This window comes from Ostrea edulis, chromosome 5 (genome assembly GCF_947568905.1).
Source record: "Ostrea edulis chromosome 5, xbOstEdul1.1, whole genome shotgun sequence".
Taxonomy (NCBI): Eukaryota; Metazoa; Mollusca; class Bivalvia; order Ostreida; family Ostreidae; genus Ostrea; species Ostrea edulis.
In genome coordinates, this window is record NC_079168.1 from 28516910 (window position 1) to 28529646 (window position 12737).

Sequence of the window (12737 nt, forward strand, 5' to 3'; positions counted from 1 at the left end):
TCTTGTAAATATTATGAACATCGATTGTAGGGCTGTCACAGTTCCAAAAATTTTCATGTCAGGTCGGTTCTAATTTTTTTTTACTTCGGGTATTTCGGTTCGGGTCTATATAACTATTTCAAAAATCTAATATACAGTTAAAATCAAAAACATTTATTGTATTTTATCACAATAATTACTCGGGGACGTGGATTGAGGTTTAGACTTGATATCCATGGTACCAGAAACAGCGTTGTCACTTCTACTCATTTCCATCCATGCTTTCAATGTTTTGTCATTGACGATGTTAATCCTGTGGCGTATTTTCAATGCGTCTGACATATCTTACATACTGTCATTATTTACAGTTTTGTCCACAATGCCATCATTTAACAATTGATCAAAATACAGCCACCTTTGAGGATTTTGACATTTCGTTTAAATAGATTTCTAATAATGATTCTATTTTAAAAACCAGACTCGAACCAAAATACGGAAAAATGGAACCAAACCCGACTCGAACAACATGACCCGTGGTTTTCGGTTATTTCGGGTACCCGTTGCAGCCCTAATTGATTGTTCAGCTATTTTTAGCATTTTAAAATAACAGTTAAAGCTTTAGAAAGTTTGTGCTTGATGGGTTCCCATCTCCTTACAGAAGAGGTGGGGATTTTGGTTAGAATAGGTCCTCAGTTCCCCCTTGCTTGGACTACGGGACGTTTCGCCCGAGGACATTTCGTGCTGAGACGATTTGCCCCAAAAGACGATTCACCCTGAGACTTTTCGCCCTATGACGATTCGCACTTTGATATTAAACTTACATTGGTGACTGTCTTTATTTTCTTGAATTTGTAGATTAATGTTTATAAATATCCATACTGATTAAAAAATAAGTTAATAGTCTATGTTATAGAAATAATCAAACATGTGGAATTATAATTATAGGGATTAACAGTTACACTCTCAACAAACTAGGTAAGTGATCTAAGCGAAATTAAAGACAACTACCGCGATGGCGGTACCACTTCAAATATTAAGTTAATTGCATCTATATTTTGCGGAGATGCTCCAGATGTCATTTCCACGGAGAATATAATGAAGAGACTCCTTTCAATTATGAGATTCCGTTTATATACTATAAAAATAATATTAAAATAATCTCTTCAATCCGTACATAGCAGAGATACAATGATGTGGGGTTTATGGATCAAATTTTTGCATTCAATTGGCAAAAATATGAAAATTTCATATACAATACCAGATACGTTAATATAGATGATTTTAAAAATTGGTGTTGTGTTAAAGGAATTGCATGATGTTCTGTTTGAAAAATAGATTTTGCCGTACCAGATTAACATTTGAATTTGTTCCAAGTTGTAAATCTATTTCTCTGAGAGTGAAAAAAAGAAAAGAAAGATTGCTTTTCTAAATAAGACACCATGATTTCCTTAGATATACCCTCCTAAATCCGCTACCGGATATACATGAATAATTTCGATTAAGAAATATGAAAAATTGAATGTTCTGTATTACTTAGTTTAAACAATATTTATTTGTAAATAATTTGATAATTTTTACAAACAATGTCTTCTACATGAAATAGATTGAGAAACAAGCCAAAAGGCTTATATTAATCTCGCTCTAAATATCTTACAAGTAAGAGGGGAATGAAAATTCTAAGTAAAATAAGTCGTATACTAATTATTACAATACATGCAAAAAGAAATAGGAATAAGAGAGAAAAGCTGGAAATGAGTATTGGGAAAAAAATAACACACGTTTATATGTATGATAAGTGTTGATACAGATCAAATGAATATAAACTATAGAAAAAGTTGAAATAATATGAAGATTAAGAGCACTGCATTCTAATCTCAGTTTTGCATGAAGAGTTTGTCCGATTCTGGTTCCTAAGTAAAAATAATTTGGAATATCAATGACACTTATATTAAGATATTTCTTAAAGCTAGATAGAGAGGGATTTAATTGGACATTTCGAGGAAGTGCATTCCATTTCCTTATTGTAGATGGAAAAAATGAATTAAAGTATAGCTTGGTTCTAGAGTTGATTTCTTGCAGTGAATTAGTTGCTCTTGTGTTGTAGTTGTGACCTTGATTTCTCAGAGACTGAATTATATTGTTTAGGTAATTTGAATTATATTGTTTAGGTAATTGGGAGTCATGTTATGGTATTTCTTGTGGAGTTGAATAAGTCAATGATTTTCTCTACGCTTTGACAATGGATCCCATCCCGTTTCTGTATTACTTGAACATGTGACTATAAATCATAAATAAAATGTTTAAGCTGCCCTGTCCAACCAGACTTTCATATCATTAAATATGAATGCTTTATATCAAAAGGAAACTTCAATCACACTCAAGTACTAATTAAAATCAAGATCTAATTTGATTGAGGAAATTCGGCGTACATGGACTAGTATCATGTCTGTCTATATATGTTAACATCAAATGTAATCAGACAAAACTTCTTAGATATGTAGTTATATAGATAATAACCAAAGTAATTGGAAAATGCAGAGACGTTTCGCACCGCAAATAGGGGTGAACCGTCCTAGTGCGAATCGTCTCAGTACGTCTTTCGGTGCGAAACGTCCCATTACCCTTGCTTGTTGTAAGAGGCAACTAAATGGGACGGTCCTTTGGATGAGACTGCAAAATCTGAGGCCCCGTGTCACAGCAGGTGTGGCATGATATAGATCCCTCCCTGCTCAAAGGCCATAAGCACTGATGCTAGCATAGCCCTAATTTTGCACCCTTTGACCTAAAATAGTGACATCTACATATCACTTGAAGTCTTTAACTCGATACTGAACACAACAACAAGGTTTGAATCGGCGAATGTGATCAAGAGCACATGAAGATGAATTAGATTGTGAGCCATTTTATTATAAAAAGGGGTGGGCAGCAATAAATCAATGTAACATATACTTCATATGACTTGGTCAGATTTCCTACAGACAAGTCGGTCTATCGCCGTTTTGATCGATATAGACCGCAGGGCTTGAAGCTAACTTTTTGTGTCATAAGTCCAGCCGGACTGATGGGGTATAATTTCAACCAGTCCGCAGAAAAATTTACCAGTCCAACAGAGTTTTCCAGAAATAATTAAACATATTTCGTTAATGTTATCAAAATGAAATTTAACTCAATATGCCTCAGACAATTATGCCTCAGACAAGATTGTAACACTTAAATGTGGGATTTATATTTACAAATCAGATTTGTCCGATATCTACATATTGAAGCATGCCAAATGTGTGTATAAAATTTCATAAGTGTAATTTCCAAAACGATGCTTTAGAAAATTAACTAGTCCCATTAGACTGACTAAAACAAATGTCAGTCAGTCCGCCAGACTTTTAACTAGCTGCAGAACTGTAGCTCTCTGAAAAAATATTTTGACGTAACAGAGAGCTACAGTTCCACCCCTATTAAAAACCTTCGATTTACGGCGCACAAAAAGCTGCGCACGGTTGAGGCCTGATATCGTTGTATTCTTGAGTTGCTGTCTCATAAATTTAATATCAAAAAATTCTTAACATATTTTCCTACTATACTTGTGTCTAAACATACCTTCAAATATTCATTAAAGCCCCATGCGACCTGAAAACTCCCAGCTTCAAATGATTTCGTTTGTTGACGTAGCCATATTAGGTAGCCGGTCAATTCGTACCCTGTTGTTGTTGGTATCTATTCATAAAATTCGTTATATGTTATGTATTCGCTCTCCATTTATTATCAATACGAATGATTTATAGAAATAAAAAAAAATAAAGTTTTTCTAAAGGTAAAATAAGCTCTTGATTCATGAAAATGCTACTAAAGTCCTTAACACTCGTGTGGCAAGGATGGAGACCGGACCAGACTAATGAAAGACGCATTGCCGTGAGTTTAGCTATTTGAATAATTATTATTTAAAGGCACTGGGATGATATATTATTTAAAATATTTAGCTGAAATATTTGTGGGGATATTAGTTCACATTTAGACGTTATTGTGCAAGTATGGGAATTAACCAGGTTCGAATTGACCGGCTACCTAACATGGCTACGTCAACAAACGAAATCATTTGAAGCTGGGAGTTTTCAGGTCGTATGGGGCTTTAATGAATATTTGAAGGTATGTTTAGACACAAGTATAGTAGGAAAATATGTTAAGAATTTTTTGATATTAAATTTATGAGACAGCAACTCAAGAATACAACGATATCAGGCCTCAACCGTGCGCAGCTTTTTGTGCGCCGTAAATCGAAGGTTTTTAATAGGGGTGGAACTGTAGCTCTCTGTTACGTCAAAATATTTTTTCAGAGAGCTACAGTTCTGCAGCTAACTTTTAACCAGTCACAGACTGACGGGCATATGTTAATTTCGAGCCCTGGACCGGCAAGATTTTCTTTTGACATTGTCTATTGGTCCACTGTTAATTTCGCACACTGGTTTTTTAAACTTCAATTTAAAAAGGAATTAGAATTTCGGCTCAACTTTTAATTCCATTTTAACGATTTTACAGATCGCTCACATGATCAAGCATATATCATAAACTAAACCACTTTCTGTGGCACTTGCTTTAGCACCATGTCTTGGGGGCCGGTATACTAGAAGTGTACCCGGCGGGCATTAGAAAACAATCCCTAAATAAAGGAATAACTCAAAACTTTAATCCTCTCTAAAATTCCTATTTACAAATCATTCTATCATTTATTGTCCTTTGGTGGATGTTAATGTTCCATATTATGGTTCCATGTCCCAGTCTGAGCTACTTCCACATTTACAGTATCGTGATATATATATATATATATATATATGTATATATATATACACACACACACACACACATATTACTTCCCTTTTCTCTGACATTGAGTGACACAGAAGCACAGACGCTGATACAGCTGCACAGCAACCCAGTAGCATATAATTCCAATCACTTACTGTCCATATCCGCCAGTTTGGCTTTCTCTTCCTCTAATTTCTTCTTTAGATTTGCAGCTTCGGCACTCAGGGCGTCCACTGTGTCCTGATTATCAATTCTCAACGCTTCTGTTGCCATTTTCACACCAAGATTACCCGGAAGTGTTATTTTTTTTTTCGGGTTTTGTTGATGGGCCTTAAAATTCCGAAAAGATAAAAAACATAATCAAGAAAAACTAGTGGGCATTAACATTATTTATCTAGAAATGTTGCTCCTTTGAATAAAATTCGATCTACAAGATGAAGACCTAGTACGCTGATCATGTAAACAAATCAATGTCAAATCTGCTAGGGAAAAGTAAAGTTCGAACTTGGAACGAAAGGAAAAGATATTTCCGGGATATTATAGCATTAACCTATTTGAAATTCTCATATTGAATGAACAGACGACCACATACAATGGCATTTCCTTGCGGAATGTGACATTTTAACATTAGTAAAGCGTGTAGCTTGAATTTTGTGCGAAACCTATAGCCTATATGCCATGCTGGCATAGGAAGAAAATATTAAGGGGCTACAGGTCTATTTTTTAAAAATAAAAAATGATTATGGTATATAATATATATTTTTAGAAACTTTGAAGATGAACATTGACGCGAAATCATCTTACATCTAGCCTGAATTATGCAAACGCAGTTTAAATAAGGTTTGAACAAGATAGGCCTAGACTTCTCCACGAAATGAACATGAAAATCCGGGAAAATTGGTACAGTGAAATTACGTCATTATAGATTATTGCGACATAGTTCTATATTTAGACTGCACTGTGTAAGTTACCGCAAATTCAGGTAAGGCAATGTCAACTTTGACCGGAGTATACACAATTATATATCGAAATTTGAATATTATATATAATGTACGAAAATTCATAATAGATATAAATGATTTACAAATTATTTCAAGACCCATTTGCACTAAAGATTATTAACTTGTAGGGCCCAACTGACAGTTAACGTCTGGCGCGATGTAGATGAATGTAAGCATTAGGCCTTGGGTGTGGAGAAATTTTGTTTCTCAGCCATTGAATGTTTCGTATAATATTGCATGGAACTGTTTAAAAATATTGAATCGCATTTCAGAGGATCAATGAGTGTCTAACGATGGCTCTCTGGGACATATATATATCTCTCTTTATAGTGTACAGCGGCCAGTTGGTAACGCACGCGCACGGTGAGAGATAATTTTCTTTACTAGTCTCGTTCAACTAGACACTCGGCTGTCTCCTCAAATCTCAGCTCCGACGGATATTTACGGAGAAAGCAGAGCGTCTGGTTGCACGAGACTATGTTCTTTACTGGCATATTCTCTTCCGAAAGGTTGATAGGCCTAATACTAGTATTAATTAAAATACTATTGATAAGAATGTCATTACTAAACTGTTATGTTATGACTGGTCGACAGGGGATGCTGATCCCACCTCTGGTGTGTCCAGGGGTCCGTGTTTGCCCAACTATTTTGTATTGCTTATAGGAGACATGAGATTGATCACTGGGCCCGGTTTTTCGAAAGCTGATTAACTTTAACACAGTGTTAACTCGGTGTTAACTTCTGTGTTAAAGTTAACCATGTGATTAACTGTTTTTCAAAATGCGAGTTTGCGTTAACACTGTGTTAACTTTAATCCACCTCCAGTACCTGTGTTAAGTCTAAACACAGTGGTTAAAAATGGCCGCCTACTTCATTTTCTGTCCGCCTCAGACCAAAAATCATGAAAATTTCAAAGGCTTAGACATTCTGAGGTGTGTATTGATGCTGAACTATGACGGTGTGTTGTTTATGTTGTCATAAATTGATATATTCGTCAAATCTCATGAAATTTACCTAAGAGGAACAGCTAATGGAAAAAACTAGTACAGTTGGATGATGGTGTTACACTTTTCTGTCAGTGGCAATATCTTGCACGCATCTATAGATACTTTTGGCAGAAACTTTCAATAAGGAGGGGGGGGGGTGTCAATAAAACTCGTATTATATTCACTTATATGAAATCCTGCAACAGGACCCATGCTTAAGATGTAATTTTACCTAATTTTGGCTTCCAAATGTCAAAGTGTATGCAGGCCCTTAGTTCATGATGATAATCTCCATTGAAACGCCAACTTTAAAAACACTATCGTCTGCACTGACCTTGACCTTTTGAAAATCCCTTGTATCATTTACAACTGATTCAAATGAAGATTTGCATGCATGAAACGTACATAGATCTACATGTATTTTCTTTTTGAAGGCTATCTAATATAAACAGTATTCAATTTAGGCTAATACAGAATAGTTGTTAACACAAACTTAGGAAGAAGAGTTTTTCATTGTTGATATTCCAGATTAATCTCCCTTAGTAGAAATGGAGTGGTGGATCAAGTGTTATGTTTAAAATAAAAAGAATATTAAAATAAATAAATGCATAAAAAGAACATAGATATACAATGCTATAGATATGTATGTGAACAGACTATCATAAGGTAAATTTATTTATCATTTTCTTCATGAATATTTTTAACTGTTTTGGGGAAAATAAGACTTTTAAAGAGTATTAAAAAAAAAAGAAAGTTAAGATATTCTTAGAAATTTAGCATTTTTTATAGGCTAGCATCGTCGTTAAACCCCTCCCATAAATGTTGTCCAATTATGAATCAAACAATATAGAAAACCATATGTTTTATTTCCTAGTCCAATGTAGCACCTCACCCCCTTATTTCTGACAACATACGTTTACTGTTATTTTTACATGCAAAGTCTGACACCCCCCTTTTTCATATCATAGCACCAGTGATTGGTAGTTGAAATGTAAGCTTGAACTGAACCCGTATATTTTACTGATAAAGGATGAAACCGACCCCCTCCCCCATCACGCAACTTAGGACTTTAGGTTCGGCTGGTACAGAACAACTCATTTTAGAGGGGGGGGGGGATTATTTTGTTTTGGCTTGTCAAGTATTTTCAGACAATTGTGAAGTCAACTTGTTCGACTCCCTATAAACCCCCACTTTGATCAACTATGCAATGAGCCTGCTTTCTACAACATAAGCACCGTTTTTCTCAACTAGGCTTCTAAAGGTCTAGTATATATCATTATATCTAATACCTCTATGATTATTCAAATTATTGAATAGACTAATGAATGCATTTATACAAGTATAAGTGCATGGCTCACAGTCACTGACAATACATGAACATTTCATCAGCTATCTCCCACAAACAAGACTTTTATTTACTCCTGCATTCTTATTGTTTACATAGGAAGTACATGTGCATTATGGGTAATCAAATGATTAGCAAGTGGTTAACTCGGTTAACACAGTGTTAACTAATCAATGTGTTAAATTGCTTTCGAAAAACAGAATTTAACCATTGTGTTTGCTAATCACTTGGTTAGGAGTTAACACTGCGTTAAACTTAACCACTGTGTTAAAGTTAACCAGCTTTCGAAAAACCGGGCCCTGTTCGTTATCTTCACCTTCATGTAGCGAATATGCCTGAAAGAAATAAAATTTCTAAGTCAAATATTTTTTTAATCATTACTTTTAAAAGGTAGGTCTATTCAATGTGTGTGAAATCATATTTCATACCTACGGTAATGAATAAATAATGAATTATTTAACAAAATATTCAGTATTGACAAACTTCAATGCACATTCACAAAGCATTTTTGTCAATATTTGAATGAGTGTTTTAATCTAAGGTACACTGAATTGAGAAATCAGGACAATTGTGGTTAATCTGTCAATGTGTATTATGATATATACATATATACTTACTATATGTTAATTTATGATGTACGTCTCATGTTTGGTAATCGTCAATAAAGCATTTGAATTTGAAAAAAGAAAAAATATCTAAAAAGAAAATGTATTTTCATACTTTCTTGGTAAAAAGCTACATCTCAACTTTCTCTTTTTATGAAAATGTGAGATAAAATTAAGAATCTACCGCTGATATATACAGAAAAAAATAGTTTAATTCATCTTATTTTCTCCCCTCTTATTTCTATCAAGGGCGGATAACTCTTTCAAAAAATTTCAAGTGCAATGAAATCGGCTTTTAATCATTTAGCAGTCATGTGAATTTGATTTTATTTGACTTTCATCATTATTTCGCAGCAATCCCAATGAATTTAGCTCTAGTTGGCTGTTGAGCACAGTCGCGCCGGATGCCAAATAACTGACTGCTCCAATACTGAATTATTTCATTGGTTGGCCAAACATATGCATTTATTATAATACTTAAACCCATGCAGTTAAAAAATATCATGTAGATTCAAATTTTGAAAGGGTTTGGAAAAAAATTAGGGGAAGAATGATTGTTTTGTTTAATAAAGAAGTCCTAAATCTGCACGATTTTATCCAATATATTGTCAATATTTATACCCCTGGCCCCTGGATCACGAAACATCTTAAGCTGAAGTCAAAATCTGAATATTGCAATGAAATGATTGAGAAGACAACCATCCCAAATAAAATTGATATTCTGTATTGCTTTATCAAATTTCTAGTGTCTGTAAATATAAAAGTCTCAGTCCAAAAGCAATGAACATCTTACAGTGATTGGAATTTTGACTTAAGTCTGATTTTGCTACATGATCCTGGGACCTGGTTCCCAGATCTTGCATGAAGGATAGTTAACTTTAATTGACAGTTAACTTGCCATTAAACATTTATATAGCGTTAACTTGAAGTTAAATGTCAGCTAAAATTGACTTATCTTTGTGCAACTGGGCTCAGGCCCCAGTATAATGAAATATCTTAATTCTGAATATTGCGATGTCAAAAGTGAATTAGAACAACAACAACAAACACACACACACACACCCAAATTGTTGATGTATAAAACAAATCAAACATACACTGAAATTTTTATTTCTTTATGAATATTATTTCAATCTATTCACAGTTTTCTCTGTCTTGAGACTTGAATCAATTTTGTAATCTATGGTGCGGTATAAATATTGACGATATATTGGTAAAACAGAAACAGTAAATTCGTGCAGATTTAGAGCTTTTTGATCTTTAAGCAATCCTTCCGCCACAAAATATAGTCCTTTCCAAACCCTTTTAAAAACTTGAATCGACATACAATTTTTCAGCTGGATAGATGAGCGTAATAAATGCACGTGTTTGGATACATGAAGTAAGTATTGAACCAATACCTTTAGACAGTTATAGCAGAAAAAGCTGAGGAGCAAACGAGATAGTCTTTAATACAAGTTTCTGCCTATGAAATGAAAGAATAAGCTGACAAATGAATAATCAGTTGATGAGAATGGAGGAACTGTTAAGCTAGCCGTATTTTAATAGAAGAAACAATTGACTTACAAACCTCAGCTCTTATATTTTGATATATTTTTTCCTATTGACTCTATAGACTAGAGTACCTTTTTACTACCCGGGGACTACTTTAACTTTGTGACGCAATGGACGTTAATACTTCGTCTACGACCAAAAATATACATTACACGATTGTGTGTTGTAGAATTAGAAGTTGATCGAATTTGAAAATTATAATGCGTTGGATTCTGCCAAACCATAAATTTATTCAAAGATACATGCATAATTACGTCTTTCTTGAGTGGTAATTTTAAGTAGTGGTTAGTTTAAATTTATCTCGTTATTACGACTTTCTTGTCTTGAAACACTTTCATAAGTCGTAATTACTACTTTTTATCTCATTATTACCACTTATTATCTCGTTATTATGGTATTCTTGGTCGTAATTAGGACTTTTTATCTCATTATTACTTTCTGATGTTGTAATTACAACTTTTTATCTCGTTTTTATGACTTTATCTCGCTAAGTATGATCCATCGTCTCAGGCTTGTGTATTAAATTTACTTTTAAAAATTTGAATTGCATACCATCTTTAACATATACATGTACACAAGCGACCTATTACAGACCTTCAGAATGTTGGATGGTTTGTTGTATATTGTTCTAATGTCCCATTTGAGAATTTTTCACTCACATGGTTGATTAATTGATTGTGGTTTTACGCCGTTTTGGCAATATTTCAGCCATTTTACGGCGGCACTCATATGGAGACGTCACCACTGCCGTTGAAGGGCAAAAAATTAGGCCTATACTCTACGCTTACGGCCATTCAGCAGGGGCGATCTTTATCTTGCCACACATGCTGTGACACGAGACCATATTTTTTGCGGTATTATCCGAAGGACTACCCCATTTAGTCGCCTCTTGCGACAAGCAAGGGATATTGAGGAAATTCTAACCTGGATCCCCACGGGACTCTCAGATTGTATAAAAATATCGAGTCATATTTCATGAGTTTGCCCACAGTATAAGGAATCTCAACAAATACGAGTTAATTTTTTCATTAATTACCATTATTTATGAATTCACCCTCTTTCAGAATATCAAGGGTATAACTTCTAAATATACTATAACATACTTCTACTTATCAGCATACTGTAACATACTTCTACTTATCAACATATTATAACATACTTCTACTTATCAGCATACTGTAACATACTTCTACTTATCAACATACTATAACATACTTCTACTTATCAACATACTATAACATACTTCTAATTATCAACATACTTCTACTTATCAACATACTATAACATACTTCTACTTATCAACATACTATAACATACTTCTACTTATCAACATACTATAACATACTTCTACTTATCAACATACTATAACATACTTCTACTTATCAACATACTATAACATACTTCTACTTATCAACATACTTCTGCTTGTCAACATACTATGACATACTTCTACTTATCAACATATTATAACATACTTCTACTTATCAACATACTATAACATACTTCTACTTATCAACATATTATAACATACTTCTACTTAATCAACAACTATAACATACTTCTACTTATCAACATACTATAACCTTGTAAAGGTTGCTTCTAGAGTGATGGATAGAATTGTAAATTTCTCTGACCCCCAAGGAAATGTCATTTGTGATATTTTATGCCTCAGTGATTGTTTGGCAGTGCTGTAGACAATTTTGTTGCCTTGGATGCGACCCGTGAAGGTATCCATTGGAAATGGACGTTTTGATTGGATTGTGAGGATTTGTTGAAGGAGGTGGTGACTGAGGATAGTGTTGAGTAGATCTGACATACTATGATTTGGAATGTTTGAAGTGTTTGCAATGTACTACAGGGTTTGACACTAAGGCACGTCCGACCGACCGAGTTTACTGAATGATAGGTCCGGTCAGGTAAAATGTCAATTTACTAGTCCGACTGGTCGTGTTGAAAAAATAAACAAGAAACTTTAAAACAATAAGATTGTAAAGAGTTTGTGAGCAATTTTGAACCGCGTGATGACATAATCTTTATTTCTATTTCTAATACATAAGTCGCGATCGGAAGTGATGTTTTACGACATCTGCTCGATGATGGGTATAAAGTTATGTTTCGGATAAATAGATATAAATTGAATTCATTTAAAAAAAACCCGGTTTATTTGAATTAAATATAAGAAAGTGTTTATCAAATTAATAAATTGCGTCGTAAAGAGCCATTTTTCGGTGTTGACACATGTGCGGGAATGTCTCTATATCAAAATACGACGTCTCGTCCTCAAGGAAAGATGTCCCAAGAAAGAAAAGGAAAAGGTTGGGAAGAAACAAAGCAGGGCTTATGAAATAGAAATTTTAAAAAAACCGGTTGAGATCATTTTATTCTAAATGGACTAAAGAATTCCCGTGCCGAGTAGAATTTAACGAAACCGAAAATGTGTTTGAAAATTAAAGGATATCAAATTGATTGA

General features: G+C 34.0%; 1 protein-coding gene across 1 annotated transcript in view; it reads right to left on the reverse strand.

Moving 5' to 3' along the window:
• Window positions 1–5284, reverse strand: part of LOC125651850 (guanine nucleotide-binding protein subunit beta-5a-like) — a 34149-nt gene extending 28865 nt beyond the window's left edge. The window contains exon 1 of the mRNA XM_056165667.1: window positions 4932–5284. Within this exon, the coding sequence (XP_056021642.1) occupies window positions 4932–5049 (118 nt within the window). The 5' untranslated portion in view covers window positions 5050–5284. The remainder of the gene's footprint in view (window positions 1–4931) is intronic.
• Window positions 5285–12737: the final 7453 nt, after the last annotated feature.